Raw genomic sequence first — 19,897 nt, forward strand, 5'->3', positions numbered from 1 at the left:
TTTTATCAAAAAGTGAGAATTTATTACATTTGTTGATCTTTTTTCTTCTTTGTCTATGTAAAATTTTCCCCCTCACTCTCAAAAAACAGGGGTGAATTCTCAAAAATAGGGGTGAATCCCCCCCCCCCCCATCGCCACTCCTAGAATAGACAATGTAAAAGTAGCATGTCTCCATATTCGTGCTGATTTAAATGTAAAAAATAAAGCTTTTGTCAGGTGTACGAAAATTACATGATTTTGACTAGTATAAATCTTATTATCCACAGAAACTACTTCTCATTACATAGTATTAATATGTGAGCCGCGTCATGACAAAACCAATATAGTGGGTTTGCGACCAGCATGGATCAAGACCAGCCTGCGCCTCCGCGCAGTATGATCAGAATCCATGCTGTTCGCCATCAATTTCTCTACTTGTAATAGGGTTTGTAAGCGAACAGCATGGATCCTGATCAGACTGCGCTGATGCGCAGGCTGGTCTGGATCCATGCTGGTTGCAAACGCATTACCAGGGTTTTGTCATGACACGACTCATATATATATACAGGGCACTAGACAACTTTTGGGGACAGGTACCCATACCCTCAGGAAGGGGAATTTTGCGTCATTTTAAGACAAAAAGGGGAATTTTAAGCCATATATGAGTTCTTTAAAATTAGGTTTTACATTAACTCTTGGCACAATTTCCTACCATTACTTACAATAGCTAGTATATTTATTACTATAGACCTAACAAATAAAACATATAACATGAAGTTTTTCTCATTGTTTTCTTTATTGCTTTCTTATTGCACTTGACTGACTCAGACATCAATCAGAGCTCCAGATATATGTTTTTGGCCAAGGGTTTTATGCTGAGGGGTAAAATGCAAAATACGGAAAAACGTTAGGGTTATTTTAAAATCTATAACAAGCATAATGCATTTTTGTTTATGATACAAAATTAAAACTGACAGTTGTTTTTGTTGTTGTTGTTTTTTTTTTAAAAAAAACTTGTACAACAAAAATTGAATCAGTGCAACAAGCTCTGGAAAGGCAGACTTTCCTAGGCAAGGGTATGTTGTACCCAAGTTATGGAAACACAGCAAATTATTTCCTATTACAGTCATTATTTTTTTCTTTATTTTTAAAGTTAAAACTGTATCACACTATTTTGCAATCTGCACTGGTCAGTTCTTAATCTATTTTCTACATATTTCTGCCTGTTCTTTAGATTGAAACAATTATAACAATGAGAATTGAAATAAGAATTAAATAAAAATAAACAAGAAAGTTTTATGCCTTTTCTAAAAAAGGATTTGGTTTCAGAGAAAATTTCTGTAACTGTAAAACTGGGTACGAAAATATTTGGTACGAAAATATTTGAGTACAAAACTGCAAGAGAAATACGTTTTTTCCAACAACAACTGACAGAAATTAAAATAGTTTTGTTTATTTACTAGTAGAATATGACAATGTATGTCTATTCTCTAAACAAATTGAATAAAAGATAAACTCCTACGATGATTATCTGCCACATTAATTTTGTCAATTATTTTACGAGAGTTACCTCCCTTGTACATTTCTCACTTCCTGCTACTTTCGGTTTTTACAGCGTTGTTGACAACTGTATCCATTGAAAGTTAAACAGAAATATCTTTTATTTTTATGAAATCAAAACATCACTTTTTTGTTATATATCAAACATTTACACTACAATTTTTTTGAGGGGAATTTTCTACTGAAATAGGGGGAAAAAGCATATGATTTTGAGAGGGGAATGGGGCCGATATTCGGCCCCAAAAATGACCAAACGAGTGCCCTGATATATATACCTCCATTAGAACCGGGGTAGAAATTTAGTATTTAAAATTGTAAATTCATTCATATCAAACATAAAACATGAGTTTTATCACTTGATTTCCAAACACTTACACATTTTTATACCCTTATTATATTATTATTATTTTTATTATACCCTTGACTCTTATTATGTTTTTTTAGTTTAGTTTGCAGTTTGATAATATTTTGACCTGTTGGCTTTTTGCTTTAAAAAAAATACATTCCTAATGATTAAATACTGAAATGAAATTAATTGTCACCAACACCCTTTAGTTTGAATTGAATGTTTTCTTTCTTAAAAAAAACAAGCCGCGATGATTCATAAATTTCATTTGTCTCTTATTATGTCCCTTTTATGGTATAAAAAGTGTCGGAAATAAATTCATCGTATCAAAAAGGGAAATATAATCAACATTCTTAAAATCATACCTGCGCCTATATGTTTGATATTCCCTTTAAACCTCCGACCTCGACCAGATTCGCTGTCGGACTGAGAACAGTCTGTTCCACGTCCATCCATATCTGGACTTTCCGACACAAGATCTAGGAAATGAGATTTTTTATTTGACCCAGATTTATGTGTCCCTGCACCGTTATAGCTAGAAGTTGTTGTTTTAGTTGAGCCTGGTACCTTTACACTGACATGCGTCAAACGGGTACCGATATCATTTCCTTGTTGGGGGTCATAGTCTCGTGTTAAATTATTGTTTAAAAAATTTATCTCCGTTTCACGAATTTCTCTCGAAGTCGTCAAAGTAGACTGATCACTAATTAAATTATCACGAAAGTTTGATTCCATATATCCGTTATCTAATCCAACGTGGTTCTCTCTATAACGAACGTGATCGGAAAACTCTACATGTCTATCGCCCACGGTTTTTAACCCGTGCGCCGTTTTATGTCCCCGCTGAGCCTCCCTTTCGTATTTCTTCTCCTGTAACTGAAGTCCCGCTTGTTTCTTTTTGCTAGAATGGCCGACATTGTTTTCATGAGATTTTGTCGATGTGGTTTTTCTATGATGATCCTTATCATCTACCTCTTCAACATATTTATCTTCTGAAAAACATAAAAGGAATAATGAAAATCACATCTCCACCATGGTATCCGTTGCTAAATATTAAGATAAACAAATACTGAATTCTTGCACATTTTTTTAACAATTATTATAACACAATTTTGAATTCTTCAATGAATCACTTTTGATCATTAAGAATTAAACAGTTTATTGCGCCATGCACAATATATCAATTGTCAATTTCATCAAAACACGACTATTGCATGTTTGGCCATCATTTACATTTTATTCGACAGAATTTTATTATAATTTTTATGCAACTTTGATGAAAAAACCTGTTACAAGATATCCATCTAGCTATAAAGAATTCACAATTGTTCAAGTATTTTTTATTTAAACAATTGTCATCAATAGTTGACTTTTGTGAGAGACCCCATTACGGCCATTAAATAATATTTTAGCAAACAGATCTGGAACATTTCCAAAGTGTTTTTGTTCCTCAAGGTCTATGTTAAATACTGAAATGTAATATATTTCGTACATAATATTGTAATATTCAGCCCGTTTTCATTTTTCCTTTCAATAAACTAATTAATTCAAAAGTGATTGAAGCACCCCAGACAACTTTTTCCGATCTATAGTATCCAGTAACACAAGAATTCAAGTGTAAATACCTATTCAGAACTATAAATAAATCTTTTTCTTATAAATAAACAACATGAAAGGACAGTTTACGTGCTCTAGATCATATGTTTGGGTAAGGAGGTGGAAATGTAAAGACATATTGGCAAGTATTCTACAAGGTACCTCTCTGTTTGGTTTGGGCCTAAAGCCAGCTTGTGACATTATTTGAGCCGCGTCATGACAAAACCAACGTAATGCGTTTGCGACCAGCATGGATCCAGACCAGCCTGCTCATCCGCGCAGTCTGATCAGGATCCATGCTGTTCGCTTACCAACCCTATAACAAGTATCAAAACTGATAGCGAACAGCATGGATCCTGATCAGACTGGCAGGTGATTCATGCTGGTCGCAAACCCATTATGTTGGTTTTGTCATGACACGGCTCATTTAATATTTCAGTCAAATATCTTCTCATCAGTCATCTAAATTAATCCTATTAGCTCAGGTTTCTGATCGAAGCTATTCATCAAACTTTCGGTAAACAACAAGAGCTGTCTTTAGGACAGCGTGCTAGACTATTCTCAGTTCTTGACGGTAAGACAAGGGGCATAACTCTTTAAATGGTAACACAAAGAGTTATGGGGCCTATCATGTATTTGATAATCTAAGAGAACAAGTGTGTGAAGTTTCAACCCATTCCGATCAAGACTATAGAGGAAGTTATAGCACGTTAATAAAGTAGTCATCATCAAATTCTTCGCTTGAGAGTCCACCTATACATGTAAGCCCACAAAATTTCTATAGCAATGGTAAGAGACAAAGGATCGTTAGAAGTCAATGTCCAAGTCTTCAATTGTCCAAGATCAATTTTGACTTGCCCCAGTATCAAACCAGCAACACTTGGATTAGAAATTCCACAGTCTCCCTATTGAGCTAAGCAGGTGGTCACTGGCCATGAAAAACCTTAGTATGCAATCTTTCAGGCCTAATAGTCGAGTAGAACTAACTTACCTGTTAGAAACCAAAGTCAGGATTTGAACAAATAATGGCAGTGTGGCAAGAGTCAACAACTATAACCACCCAGCCATGCATGCCCAAAAGGTAACAACTCATCCCATTTTTAACATTAAATATTTTTAACAAATCATCCAGCTTCACTTTTTTGTTTTATGTTTTGTTTGTTCGATTTTACATAGCACCATGACACAGTATAGATCATAATATTATGGTGACTTTCCAGCTTAACTGGTGGACATAGACATCAGGTGCCCTTCCATGCATTATTTCATGAACGGGCACCTAACTAGAACCACTGACATTCCGTAATCTACCTGCATGGATCAATACCTCACATAAATGACTCCAAAGTCCCAGTCAGGATTTGAACCCAGAGCCATGAAGAGCAAATGGTTTAAAGTCTGAATAACCTTAACCACTGGGCCATGCTTGCTCATCTAAGCGTCAATAACCAATGTGTCTTTAGTAAGTAAGTCATTTTCCCTAACAGAGAAGTAAAGCTATTAGAATTCATTTTAGCTAGTTAACAAAACTTCAAGGATTTTGACTGATTTTCCCATATTAAATTCCCAACAATTTAATAATAAATCACTTTAAACATTCATTTTCAATGTATCAATATAGATAAAACCATTTCAATAGGTAAAAAAAAAATAATTTTTTTTATATCTTTGCACTTTGAAAAGAAAGATCATTTTCACTTTTTTTTTTCTTGTGGTAAACAAAGTTTTGTAAATTTTTTTATTATTATTTAAGTGTGATCAGGTAATTAGTGTATGTCACAAAAGTAAGTATTGTATGTATTGAAGGACAAACGAATCTGATCCTTAAATTCCATATTGGTTTTTCTTCATTTGTAACATATCAATTATCATTTTAACGAAGTCGTAACGCCAAAAAAAAAAATCTCATGTCATATGAAAGAGGGGAAAACATAATGTACAGAATGAAATCAACTGGAACACATTTAGATCTATCAAGTTATTACTGACATTTTTTTCATGAGAAACCAATTCTATATGGAATATCTCATGATATATACCTATCAAGTGTAGAATGTGTTGAGCATTTTTTGTGGCTTTGATAACTTGAAAGTTAAGCGGCAATCATGACCAACAAAATTTCCTTCAATACCACAGTTACGAGCCTGGCCATGGCGCAAAAACATGATTCAGAAGTTTAATCAGATAATTGTTGCTGCCTTAAATTTTGCATTTTTTATAAAATATATTAACAATGGAGAGTCTCAAATTCAAAGACTGAAGAGTCCATTTAGCATGAAAAATTAGCATATTGTAAACATTAAGCATAGTGAAATGTCCACTTTAAATACTTAGCATGAAAAATTAGCATATTGTAAACATTAAGCATAGTGAAATGTCCACTTTAAATACTTAGCATGGAAAATTAGCATATTGTAAACATTAAGCATAGTGAAATGTCCACTTTAAATACTTAGCATGGAAAATTAGCATATTGTAAACATTAAGCATAGTGAAATGTCCACTTTAAATACTTAGCATGGAAAATTAGCATATTGTAAACATTAAGCATAGTGAAATGTCCACTTTAAATACTTAGCATGGAAAATTAGCATATTGTAAACATTAAGCATAGTGAAATGTCCGCATGGAAAATTAACAGATTGTAAACATTAAGCATAGTATTATGTCAACTGTACAAATTTAGCAAGGAAAATTAGTACATTGTAAACATTTAGCATGGTTAAATGTCAATTGTACATATTTATCATGGAAAATTGGTACATTGTAAACATTCAGCATGGTATTATGTCCAATGTACATATTTAATTACAGTAAAATTTAAGCTTGGTGAATTATATATTTTGAACAGATTTAGCATGGTCAAATGTAAATAATATTATACAAATTTAGCATGGAAATTTATCAGTTGTACAACTTTAACATAGTAAATAAATGAGCCGCGTCATGACAAAACCAACGTAATGCGTTTGCGACCAGCATGGATCCAGACCAGCCTGCGCATCTGCGCAGTCTGATCAGGATCCATGCTGTTTGCTTACAAACCCAATTACAAGTAGAGAAACTGATAGCGAACAGTATGGATCCTGATCAGACTGCGCGGATGCGCAGGCTGGTCTGGATCCATGCTGATCAAAACCCATTATGTTGGTTTGTCATGACGCGGCTCAAATGTCCATTGTACATATAATATTCAGCATGGTTCAAAATATTTTTTGGGCAAATTATTTGGATAAAAAAATGTATGTTGTACAAATTTAACATTTTTATAACACAAGTAATCTTAATCAAAAACATAATTTATACTGGAACTTTTAACAAACCCATTGAAATTCTACATGTACATCCATAAGTCAACTGTTCACTTGGTACAATCAAACCATTGGTTTTATTCATTACAGAAGGCAAAAAAAGACACTTGATTTAAAGATCTGAATCTTTCGCTAATAAAAAAAAATATTCCACAACATTAAATTTTTGGGTAGCAGAAATTTTTGTGAGTTACAAGGGAACAAACAATATTATATTCTGGGCCTAAAGAGACTAGAAACTTCAATTGATGAAAAAGGACACTAAGGTAATGTCGAAAACTTCACACAAAATCTTAACAATAGTTTTAAGTTTGCAAGCAACTTAATTAGATATACAGCAAACATATTTTCAGCTTCACCCAGGACAACCCGTCTTTTAACAATTTAATAAAATTGATATATATTGCAAGCTAGTCATTTAGGAATATAAATTTAGTGGTAATTTCACCACTGAAGAAACCTGTGAAATATCTAATATCCAGGTACGGTGACTGTACATAAATCAGCTCTCTGTCCCACAGAGTCACGTCACACAGTTAATATAAAACTTTAATCCTCTAATTAAAAACATGTTCAATATTTCAATATCACATACTATATATTCCGATATTTTTTTTCCTTTACCCACGTACATGAATATTTAAACCCACATCGGTCGAATTAAATGTATAATTCTTATCTAATTTGTCAAGAAAATGCATTAATGATGATTATGAAAACACACTTAACACCCATTTGAATTCTTCTTTATGCACACAATATGCAAATAATATATCTTCGACACATAAATAAATATTTAAAGCACACGTTCTACAATAAAGGACAAAACTTCAAGTAACCAAATAACACAAAAATCAATTGATTTGAACCATTGTTAAATACAGTGTACTTACAAGCTAATGGTACAAACCATAGATCTTACACAAATTGTAAAACTTTGACAATGGTAAATTCACCTATCTATAGAACCAAGATAATAACAGTTTATATTCTTTAACCTTTTTTTTTATTTTGGTTAGGTTTTAGGTAAAGTAATGCATTCAATGTTTAGGTCATATTGACAGGTATTATTAAATCAAGCTTTCCAGTGCAGAAGTTAGACCTAAGGGGGCAGGGGACATATAGGAATGATAGCCACGGTAAATTTTTTTTAATAATTCAGACATGGTGTTTTGAAGGTAATGGAAACTTTTGATATTTCTCTGTCATTTTAGTTCTTTCTTGTAAGTGTGTAGGAAATGAGCAGTATTTTGGCGGTTTTTACCCGAAACTAAGCATTTTGGTAGCTTTGTATGTATTTTTGACTCTCCAAATGGAGGTGAAAAAAGTTAAAAATCAAGCTTTGACAGTTGGCACCAAACAAGTCATTGGAAAAATGAAAATATGAATATGATATGAAAACCCAAGCTCAAGCCAGAGTACATAGAGGATAACTCAACCTCCCCTGATCCCCTCTGCCAACACCCCCCCTCTCATTATTTTTTCAATTAGTCTATCAATAAAGCACCAAAAGTACCAGGGGTAAAAACTGAATTTAAAAAGTGTTTAATGACACAATGTGACCCCTCTCCCCCCTGTAAATGTAAGAAAATCAAAACAACCAACCCCCCCCCCCCCCCCCCCCCCCCCCCCCCAACAACCCGTCCGTCCTTTCCCTCTAGCTGTTTCACATAACTTCTTAACTTATCTGCTTCAAATTTTGATACAGACATGCCACCAGCTTTATCATATTTTGATCTCTGTGCTGTAAACCTTTATTCACAGTTCTAAAATTGAAATTAATCTTTTCTTCAATACATGGCAATACCTCCAAATGGGGATTTAATCTATGTGATAGGAATTTAGGAATTTATCAAAAGACCCTGATTAGTGTCCTTTGACTTGCCATGTACCAATTTATTTTGTATGCCAGTGGGGTACAAGTGTCTTGTAAATTACATAACTTTCACCTTGCTGTGAAGAATCTTTTATATTCAGTTAATGGTATATATGTTTTTCACAGATATCCCAGCAATTTTCAATAGGGTGGTCTTAATCTAGGAGATAAGTTCGCACATTTTATTTACCCTCTAACACAAGACCTGAGAAAAAAATATATAAATATATACAAATGTTTTTCATTATTTTATCTGCTGTGTTAAATTGACAAAGTGTAGCTAATTACCAAATCTGCTGTGTTTTTAATTGGCAAGATGTAGCTAATTACCTAATCTGCTGTTAGTTTGTTTTGGGTTTTACGTCACACCAACACAGTATAGGTCATTTGGCGACGTTCCAGCTAATTACTGGTGGAGGAAGACCTCAGGTGCCCTTCCGTGCATTATTTCAGGCAAGAACGGGCACCTGAGTAGAACCACCGATGTAAGGTAAGCTAGCCGGATAGCTTCCTCACATGAAAGAATCCAAAGTCCCTGTTGGGATTCGAGCCCAAAGAGGTGAGGGGCAAGTGGTTTGAAGTCAACGACCTTAACCACTCAGACACGGACGCCCCCTAATCTGCTGTGTTAACTTGACAAGATGTAAATAATTACCTAATCTGCTGATTTTTCTCGCTGCTTGGGTTTTGGACTTTAGATATGCTGATCTTCCATACTTATCAACGACCACCTGAAATAAAGGAAAATAATTGAAATGTTTTAGGAATTCTATTAAAATTTGACTGAAATTTAAGAAACATTATTTATGGGTAAGTGGGGGGTCACAAGTGGTAATGACAGATATTACCTTTGTGGCATTAAAACACGATTCAAATATTTTTTTATATTTTTTATATAGTTGACACTGCTTAATTAAATATGGAAATCTTTGGATTAGTAATCCAGGAGTCCATACTTCGATCCTTCGGCCAGGTGAAAATTTCTCAATAAAAATTATCTTGGGCACGGCCTACAAAGGTTATTTGTCTCTCACAACCGGTTCAGAAATCAAGTTGGACCTTAAGCCAGCCACTTGTAGAGAAATTGGTTATTTAACTGGTTAGTTATCCGGTTTTAAAATCCAGTTTGGTGGATAGACAAACAGAATAACTATATTTCCCAAGAAAAAAAATGTTAAAATATCTTCAAAAACCAGAAAAAAAAAACAAATATAATTGATACTGTGTAATTTAACAAGTTCCAAAAGTTTGTAAAATTTTTTATTCGACGTGGCTTCCAACAACATAATTATGAAAGGATCAAACCCTGTCATTTAATGGGAATCCTTTTTTTGGTTGAGTAGGCAAATTTAGACCAATTTCTCAGTACAGGTTGGTTCCTGGAGTGAGGAACAGATACAATAGTGTTTCCCCGACTATAGAAATGAGTGTTTTACACTATTTTGAAGGTAAAATATTTAAAGTGTCTTTATTATGATTTCCATTCGGTCCATGGAAAACTGATTCGGTCCAGTGATTCTTCCAAGATTGCTGGACCAAATGTCCAGTAATGTCAAAATACTTTTCCGAATGTCTGGTACTATAATAATTCACTGGAAAAAATCCATGCTATTTTGGGACACATTAAATGAACTCCAATCCATTCAGACATCCATTAAAGCCTAAAAACATAAAATCTCTCAATCTTTTATACTGGTGCATCAACAACTGGATAACTTAACGGAAAAATATCAAAGAGATAATACAGAAATATATACTAAGTCTCAGATTTAAACTGAAAATCAATAATAAGTAAGTGCGATCCCTTTAAGTCTGAATTGTGAGTCCATTATAACACATTCATTTTTTAGGTCATTTTGCACAAAATGGAGTCACACATACATTAATTGTTGTTTAGATGTTCTGTTTTCACCTTATGTTTTATGTAAAATTTGCTAGAGATTTAATGCTCAAAAAAGTCAATAATACGCATTTACTTTTTGCTATTAGGATTTAATGCTCAAAAGTCATATGATACGGGTCTTCAATCAGAAACTGATCATGCATCATTTAAACTCACAGTCTTTCTACCAAAACTGAAAATGTTACAAAATGTTCGTATTTCTGCAAAAGTCTGACCTTTAAATGTAAAGCACAACAAGAAGCACTATTATAATCCTATTTTGAAGAGTCAGAACTAAAATTTTACCTGTTGTTTTAAAGAAATGAATGCAATGAAAACTCGTTCTATATAATTATGTACTGAGAAATTGTTTGCTTATATATATCAATAAACAGCATAATTACTCAAACACTTCCATTTACCTGCCATGCATGGTATATTCCTTATAATATGATATACATGTATATCTACCAACAGAGCGTGCTTTATCAAAAGTTGTTAAACGTATTATTTTAAAACAAACAATGCCATACATATCCACACCCACCTTTTTTACAATATATATATATAGCCCAACTTCTTAAATTTAGAAAATGACAAGTGAGCAAATTCAGTGAGTCCGATTAAACAGTTCTTCATTATTTAACATTCTCTTATCATGGACGTAACGGGGAAAAAAAATCAACTTATGTGAACTGTGCATGCATATCACAAGGCGGTTGGATTATAAATGTTTCAAATTGACAATTTAACATGTCAAACAAATTCCTTTCGATTTATTTATCATAATATATTAATAAACAATCATCAAAGTTTGATTTTCTAGCAAAATTAACTAAGGCTAAAAGACTAAAGCCTAAAAAATTTCACAAATCTATTTTTTCTAATCTAATCCACTTGTAATTCAAGTGACTGATCATTCTTTCAACAACAAAATTATACACATATACACAGAAGAATGACACTGCAAAAATGATAACGAACCTAATCGGTACACTTGAAACAGAAAGCTGGTAAAATTCTTAAAAAATTTCTTTGGTCTTTTTAACTCCAAAAAAAAAAAAAAAAATTGAGATTTTTTTGTTTAATCTTTTTTTTTATATCTTTATTAAACGCTCCCCTTTTGTTTGTTTGTTTGTTTGTTTCATTTTACGCCTTTTTCAACAGTATTTCAGTCATATAGGCGGGTAGTTTCCTAACCATCGTTCCTGGAGAGTTACACCAGTACTAGACTACCTTCCTCCGCGCTAAACTACCAAAGCATCTCCCGGGGATCGAACCCACGCCAGAGAGGTAACTAGATTAGAAGTCATCGACTCTAACCCCTCGACCACGGAGGCGCCCCGGGGGCGTTAAATCAGGATTTTACGGTATAATGTATAGGTCAAACAGCAAATGGGGATTTAATATCACTCGCCTCATTATATACCATCAGTTTTGTTGTGCCAGCTTAAAGGTCAACCTGGACAAGGTGACACGTGCAGTCTGAACCGACTTGAACCGATTTTTATTGACTGTTTAAATATATAATCTGTATTAAATCTGTTGAATTTATATAATGGACTGGTCCAGCATCCAATTTTAGGAGAGTCCTTTAGCATTTACTTTAAGAAAAGATGAAGATTTAAAGGTCATTTCTTCCAACAGTTTTTCGAGCAGGCTCAGACTGGACCAAAGTGCAGACTGGACTGGCTCTATGCAGCGAAAGCAAAGGGCTTGAGGCTAAAAACTCTCCATTCAAAACTTGAAGGGTATAAATCTATATTGTATGTAATATTTTAATAAAATCTATCAACAGTAAAATTATATTGGTTCCATTATTGTATGGTTTTCCCGAAAAAGTTGTAACATAGAATGTCTTTGTTTATTAATACACATGGATAATGTACATAAACAGAATAAAATGTTTCGGAACAAAATATCATTTTGCCATTTTAAGTAGGATTTTATCCGTTTAGCAATGATTCTCAGTGCATGTGCCATTCACTTTTTAAGGCAATTTAAACTATCATATTTATTTTGTACAAGCATTTGAAAGTGTTCTTTTTCAAAATTGACAATGTCTTTTGCAGCTGATATATAGCTTGATACACTTTAAACATGGTGAGAATTTTAGAACTTTAAATATAGTGAAAACATGAGTTTCACAAAACGATTCTTAATTTTGACATTTAAAAGCAATCATCATGGACTCACAGCTCTGAAATAGCAAATCTATACATAATTTTTGTTGGATAAGAAGGTTGTTTAATTAGTATCACTTGAAACTCAACATTTGAATTAAGATTTTGATATTCCAAATCTTTTGCAATTTAAAACAGAATAAACTGCAGCAGTGCCACTTTAATGTAAAAAAGAACAATAAATTACTTTATAAAATGTGCAAAGCAAAAATTAAAATCAACAACTGATGTGAAAAAAAAATAATAAGATATAATAAAGGCCAGGATTAAAGTAAAAAAAAAAAAAATTGAAAATTACAAAATTACATTACATTTTTAACTTTTAACTATCAAGATAAATAAAATTGCAAAAGAAAGAAAAACAAATAAACAAAAAATAAACAAACAAATAAAGTTTAAAACATGAACATTATGATTATATACCTCAATAAAATCTGAAACTCAAAGTGCCTTATCCCCCTTAGAGACAAGAACCTAGTGAAAGAATGTCCCAAAGTCGGATTAACTTGACTTCATACAGGTATCAAATCCACAAATTGACATAATATAACAAGATATCGCATCACCAAAGATCAATATTTCGCTGATCCACGTACTAGTAAATAAAATACAGATAAACAATATCATATATATTGATTACCACTGTAAACTTCCACCGTTCATAGAATGCCGAACACATGCACTTTTGAAGCGTTCAAAATAAATGGTGTAGTTACATGTACTCAGATGAAAAGAATTGAATGGTAAGTTTAAAATATTGATGTCCACTTTTTAAAAGCTGTATCACATTTTTTTCCCTTTCCATTTCCTGATTCTCACAGCTTGAAACTAATTTAGCAGTATTATTCCAGGCTAATCCTCTTATTCAATCAAACCAGCCTAATTTGATTATTCGATTAAATGGGGGAACATCTGATTTCAAATAATTAAAACAAGCAAATCGAACCAATATAACTTGCTGTGCAAAAACATTGATAATTAAGGTAAGTATCCTTTTTCTTTTTTTATTCACTAATTAAAAACAACAACAAAATTCTCATAAACAGACACTGACATCTTGCAATTTTGTTTAAAATACAATACTTTATTAATATTAGTTTGAAATGGATTTTTTCCAGAAATACGTCTGCAAGAAATGCATGTAACAGTCAAAGGAGTGTTCCTGGCTACTGTTAAACAATGTCCAAGTCTCACTAATGGAATAGATATGGATACCCCAAAGACCATGACTCCAGTTCAAATGTCATATTGGCATAATAATGATTTGTATGATATCAAAGTGACATTTAAATTGACACTATGAAATTAAAGTGACATTTAAGTTGACACTTTAACAACATTCAAGTAACATTTAAGTTGATACTGTATCCATATTCAAGTCTGATATTCAAGCAGACCCTTATGATTTTCAATTGATATCAATGCCAACAAAATTGATTTTCAAGCAATATTTAAATGGGAAATGCGTATTTAAATCACGCGTGGAGATTCTGATATTTTAACAGGACATCATGTATGCCTATTCAGAGTTATATATATTAATGTATGTTTTAAGCTGATATAAAAAAAAATATAATTATTGCAATACATGATTTAACAGTTGAACTCCATGCAAGCATTAAGTGCCCGTTGACTGACTGACGGACAGACGAACGTACTCACTAAATGGTACTTATGTGACTTTTCCTTTGATCTTTTTGGCCATTTTTAGTCACACAAGGCTTATAAAAAAGACACACAAGTAAAAACGGAATGAATAGGACCAAAGAGAATTTTACTGTTATCCATGGTTCTCCAAGACACACAAGTACCTCTGGGTTTGTACAGAGAGGAGACAGACGGACGGATGGATTGACTTACTGACTGAATTAATTAACAAAAGAGAACAAAATGACTCAACAGTTAGACAAACAAAGAATATATTTCATTCATAGAATGCAACGAAATACGCTCAATCACAGTTTTAAGTATCTATATCTAGATTTCTGTTATTACTTAATTTTTCTGAAATTGCAGCCTGTCCGATCATTTTTATCCTGTTAAATAGAAATTGGCTAACTGTGGAAATGAACAGTCTGTGGGCTTCCCTATGATAGCATGGTAATAAATTGAAACAGTACACTGCTGGATAAAGGCATGCCATTGATCTCAATGGTGACTGTCAATGTGTGATAGGAGATGCTGCTGTGGAAATTGGTCAAAAGCCGAGCCTACTGCAATCAATTTATCAACCTGTATCAATAATCAGCCGTAAAACGATACAGAAAATATATGACTGTAACGCCACGTCTGAAATTTTCATATTGATCTTTTATTGGTGCGATCAAATTTCAATGCTAATTGATTGAGGGACCGGCAAACGGGTAAAACAATAAAATTTTCAAGTCCTATTGTCAAACGTTCACAATAGATGATAATAAAATAACATTGTTTTTTAATGCATAAGATACATTTTTTTTTTCTGTTCAATATCACGTCTGTATGTAATTGACTTACATCAAGTTGAATGGTTGAATCATTGGTTTAAAACTAGAAATGTGTCATCATGCCACGGATGCCCCCGCATGCAGCCAAAATTTCAGATGTTATAATATTTAGTTCCAAATTTGTTTGCACAAATTATTGTTTTCATTTTAAGTTCAAAGCCCTTAAAACTTTTCAATGTTAACACAAACCATTTTCATACAATGTTCAAGGCACTGAAATTATTCAGTCTTAACCTTTTGAAAATAGCATATTTCATATTTGTAGCCAAAATAATGGCTACATACATTTCAACAAAAGTATGAGTGCTGAAACTGAAAGTTCAAAATTTTTCCAATATTCAAGAAAGATAAGTTTGTCCAAAATCATTGAACCACGACCAAATTCAAACTTAAACTGCTTATTCCTAAGATGTATCTATATTATTTTCAAAGTGAAAGGGACATAACTCTGCCAAAAATCATCAAACCATGACCAAATTCCAACTTGACCTGCCCATTCCTTGACATATCCATATGTCAAATTTTGAGTTGAATATGTAACACTGTTGGGTAGATAATGAACAGAAACTGTAAATTTCATATTATTTTCAAAGTGAAAGGGGCTTAAACTCTGCCAAAAATCATTGAACCATGACCAAATTCGAATTGGCCTGGGCAATTCCAAAAACATATCCGTATGTCAAATTTGAGTTGAATGTGTTGTACTGTTGGGGAGATAATAAACAGAAACTGAAAATTTCATATTATTTTCAAAGTTAAAGGAGCATAACTCTGCCAAAAATCATCAAACCATGACCAAATTCGAACTTGACCTGTATTTTCTCATGACATATCCATATGTCAAATTTGAAGTTGAATGTGTTGTACCGTTGGGGAGATAATGAACGGAAACTGAAAATTTCATATTATTTTCAAAGTAAAAGGGGCATAACTCTGCCAACAATCATCGAACCATGACCAAATTTAAATTTGACCTGTATTTTCTCATGACAATATCCATATGTCAAATTTGAGTTGAATGTGTTGTACCGTTGGGAGATAATGAACGGAAACTGAAAATTTCATATTATTTTCAAAGTAAAAGGGGCATAACTCTGCCAAAATCATGGAACCATGACCAAATTCGAACTTGGCCTGTATTTTCTCATGACATATCCATATGTCAAATTTGAGTTGAATGTGTTGTACCGTTGGGGAGATAATGAACGGAAACTGAAAATTTCATATTATTTTCAAAGTAAAAGGGGCATAACTCTGCCAAAAATCATCGAACCATGACCAAAAATTCAAATTTGACCTGTATTTTCTCATGACATATTTAATGTCAAATTTGAGTTGAATGTGTTGTTACCGTTGGGGAGATAATGAACGGAAACTGAAAATTTCATATTATTTTCAAAGTAAAAGGGGCATAACTCTGCCAAAAATCATGGAACCATGACCAAATTCGAACTTGGCCTGTATTTTCTCATGACATATCCATATGTCAAATTAGAGTTGAATGTGTTGTACCGTTGGGGAGATAATGAACGGAAACTGAAAATTTCATATTATTTTCAAAGTAAAAGGGGCATAACTCTGCCAAAAATCATCGAACCATGACAAAATTCGAACTTGACCTGTATTTTCTCATGACATATCCATATGTCAAATTTGAGTTGAATATGTGCAACCGTAACTAAGATAATGAACGGAAACTGATGATGACGGAATGACAGAATGACGGAATGACGGAAGGACGGAATGACGGAAGGACGGAATGACGGAAGGACGGAATGACGGAATGACGGAAGGACGGAACAGGGTAACACTATATGCCCCGGCCATTACATGGCGGGGGCATAAAAATAGCATAAATTTTCAACGCTATACTTTGACAAACAGATTCACTATATGGCTTAAATGAAAGAATATTTTTTGTTTCCTGAAAGATTTTACAAAAAGTCCACTTTTCAAAACTTTAGTCATACAGTCACATTGTCTGTCCCCTTCACTTAAAAGTAGTGCAGTTTTTCTTTAAAATTACATATGCGTCATGTTTTTATTGCCCTTTTATTGTGTAATTTTTTCCCCAATTTTAACGAAAAGCCCCTTCTAATGTACCTGTAAAAATGTCACCTACAAATCGTCACCTTAGTGCAGTTAACAGGTTAATTCCTATTGAATTATATAAGGAGTTAATGCACGTTACTGCACTAAGGTAATGTTTGTTTGTTTCATTTTACGCCTTTTCCAAACAGTATTTCAGTCATATAGGCGGGTAGGTTCCTAACCATAGTTCCTGGAGAGTTACACCAGTACTAAACTACCAAAGCATCTCCCGGTGATCAAACCCATGCCAGAGAGGTAACTGGATTGGAAGTCATCAACTCTAATCCCTCAACCACGGAGGCGGTTCCTAAGGTAATGAAATGGCACCATTTACCATGCCACGTCTCCATGAACCTATCCCAAATTTAGGCTTATTGTAAGCTAAACATTAGTTAAGGATAAACAATTTCATCCACTGGTGCTGCGTATATAATTAAACGGACAAAAACACCCAACTCTCAGTTTTACCTAGGTTTACACAAGTTCGAAAAATGAACTTAACAACCTTAATAGCATTAAATATGCAAAACCTAACTGTTATTCATTTTATATTACCAAAAACTGGCACATAAATAACATTAAACATTCTGTTTTTTATATATGCATATATAATATGGATTACTCCCAAAAGAACTCAAACTGACAGTTATCCTCAGTAACCCCTTGCTGAATCCACATTATATTATTTCCCTATAGATGTCATAACTCACGTCCCCAGTTCAGTGAGCAGAATCGTTCCAGAATTGGCTCATTAATGATTCATCTTGTTAAGCCTATCATTAGTCATGCACAAACATATTTTAAAACTAAATTAAGTTACATTATATGCTGTTTCTACAAAATACTCAGCCATAAGGTAAATATCTATTATAAAACCTAAAATGATCAATAGTACGGGCAATTATTAAATGCTGTTTACAACAAGTTTATTGTTATTTCAGCTTCACTTAAATTACGACAAATGCTGGCAACTACAGTAAATGCTATTTCAGCAATATTTTAACTTCAATGAATGCTATTTCAGCAATATTTTATAAGTACAGGAAATGCCATTTCAGCAATATTTTAACTTCAATAAATGCTATTTAAGCAATATTTTAACTTCAGTAAATGCTATTTTAGCAATATTTTAACTTCAGTATTGCAATTTCAGCAATATTTTAACTTCAGTGAATGCTATTTCAGCAATACTTTATAACTACACTAAATGCTATTTCAGCAATACTTTATAACTAAAGTAAATGCTATTTCAGCAATATTTTAACAACAGTAAATGCTATTTCAGAAATATTTTAACTACGGCAAATGCTAATTTCAGCAATAATTTAACTTCAGTATTGCAATTTCAGCAATATTTTAACTTCAGTAAATGCTATTTCAGCAATACTTTAACTTCAGTGAATGCTATTTCAGCAATACTTTATAACTACACTAAATGCTATTTCAGCAATACTTTATAACTAAAGAAAATGCTATTTCAGCAATATTTTAACAACAGTAAATGCTATTTCATAAATATTTTAACTACGACAAATGCCATTTCAGCAATAATTTAACTTCAGTAAATGCTATTTCAGCAATACTTTATAACTACAGTTAATGCCATTTAAGTAATATATTTTTTACAACTACAGTAAATGCTATTTCAGCAATATTTTGTAACTACAGTAAGTGCATAAAATTTCAGCAATATTTTGACAACAGCAAGTGCTATTTCAGCTCCATTCATTAATTTCAAAGTTATAGTACGTTACTGCAAAAAAAAGAAATAAGAAAATTTCAATAATTTGACCATCAAGGTCATTTATGAGTACAGGCCAAGGTCTGTCTGGTTAACTTGAAGGTTTATTCTAAAGGATTGTTGTGTTCAAGTTAACTGTTGGCTGCATATTCATTCATATTAATTATTTCATTATTTCATATATTTTATTACCAGAATTTTTTTAACATTTCCTTTATAAAAGCATTGTTGATTTCAATGGTCTGACAGTTGAAGATTATTTCTTTCCTGTGCGGTGTGGGATGGTGGTGAGAATTGTTTCAGTGACTTAATCACTGTGACTCACAGATGAGAGTGGAAGTAACTTTTCAACTTTTACTTAATACATGGCAGCCACAGATGCAACTTTTATAATGCCTCAATTTGGCCATAAGAAGGCATATCAGTAAACCATGTACTTGTAAAAGCTATAACTTAGATAGCAGGGGCTTACATCAAAGGGGACTGACTGGGACCAGGGTTCTAAAGTAGGGGAATTCCGCATGGTTTGGAAGAAAAAGCTGCAGTCTGTCCGTCAACAACAATACACATAAATGTTAATATTAACATGTTTTATCATGCAGAAAACAAATTTTGAAATATATATATGTTTGTTTTGTTGTTTTTGTTGTTGTTGTTTTTTTTTTTTGTTTTTTTTTTTTTTTGGGGGGGGGGGGGGGGGGGGGGGGGGGGGTAGTGGACAATATATGCTAACTGGGAACATGAATGGGGTCAAACTTCAGCTCAAAATAGTTGTGAAACTTAAGGTCCTTGATTATTACGTAAGATGCAAGAATTGTAAGTGCTTGGAAGAATTCAACCCAACAG

At 33.0% G+C, this 19,897-nt stretch overlaps 1 protein-coding gene across 1 annotated transcript in view; it reads right to left on the reverse strand.

The window, feature by feature from the left end:
* Positions 1-2,203: 2,203 nt before the first annotated feature.
* LOC132719497 (uncharacterized) overlaps positions 2,204-19,897 on the reverse strand; it is a 32,716-nt gene continuing 15,022 nt past the window's right edge. Inside the window, exons 5-6 of the mRNA XM_060703271.1 lie at positions 9,324-9,399; positions 2,204-2,877 (exon numbers count right to left, since the gene is read on the reverse strand). Of these exons, the coding sequence (XP_060559254.1) occupies positions 2,204-2,877; positions 9,324-9,399 (750 nt within the window). The remainder of the gene's footprint in view (positions 2,878-9,323; positions 9,400-19,897) is intronic.

Source organism: Ruditapes philippinarum, unplaced genomic scaffold, assembly GCF_026571515.1.
Source record: "Ruditapes philippinarum isolate M1 unplaced genomic scaffold, ASM2657151v2 ctg6973_1_1_1_1, whole genome shotgun sequence".
Taxonomy (NCBI): Eukaryota; Metazoa; Mollusca; class Bivalvia; order Venerida; family Veneridae; genus Ruditapes; species Ruditapes philippinarum.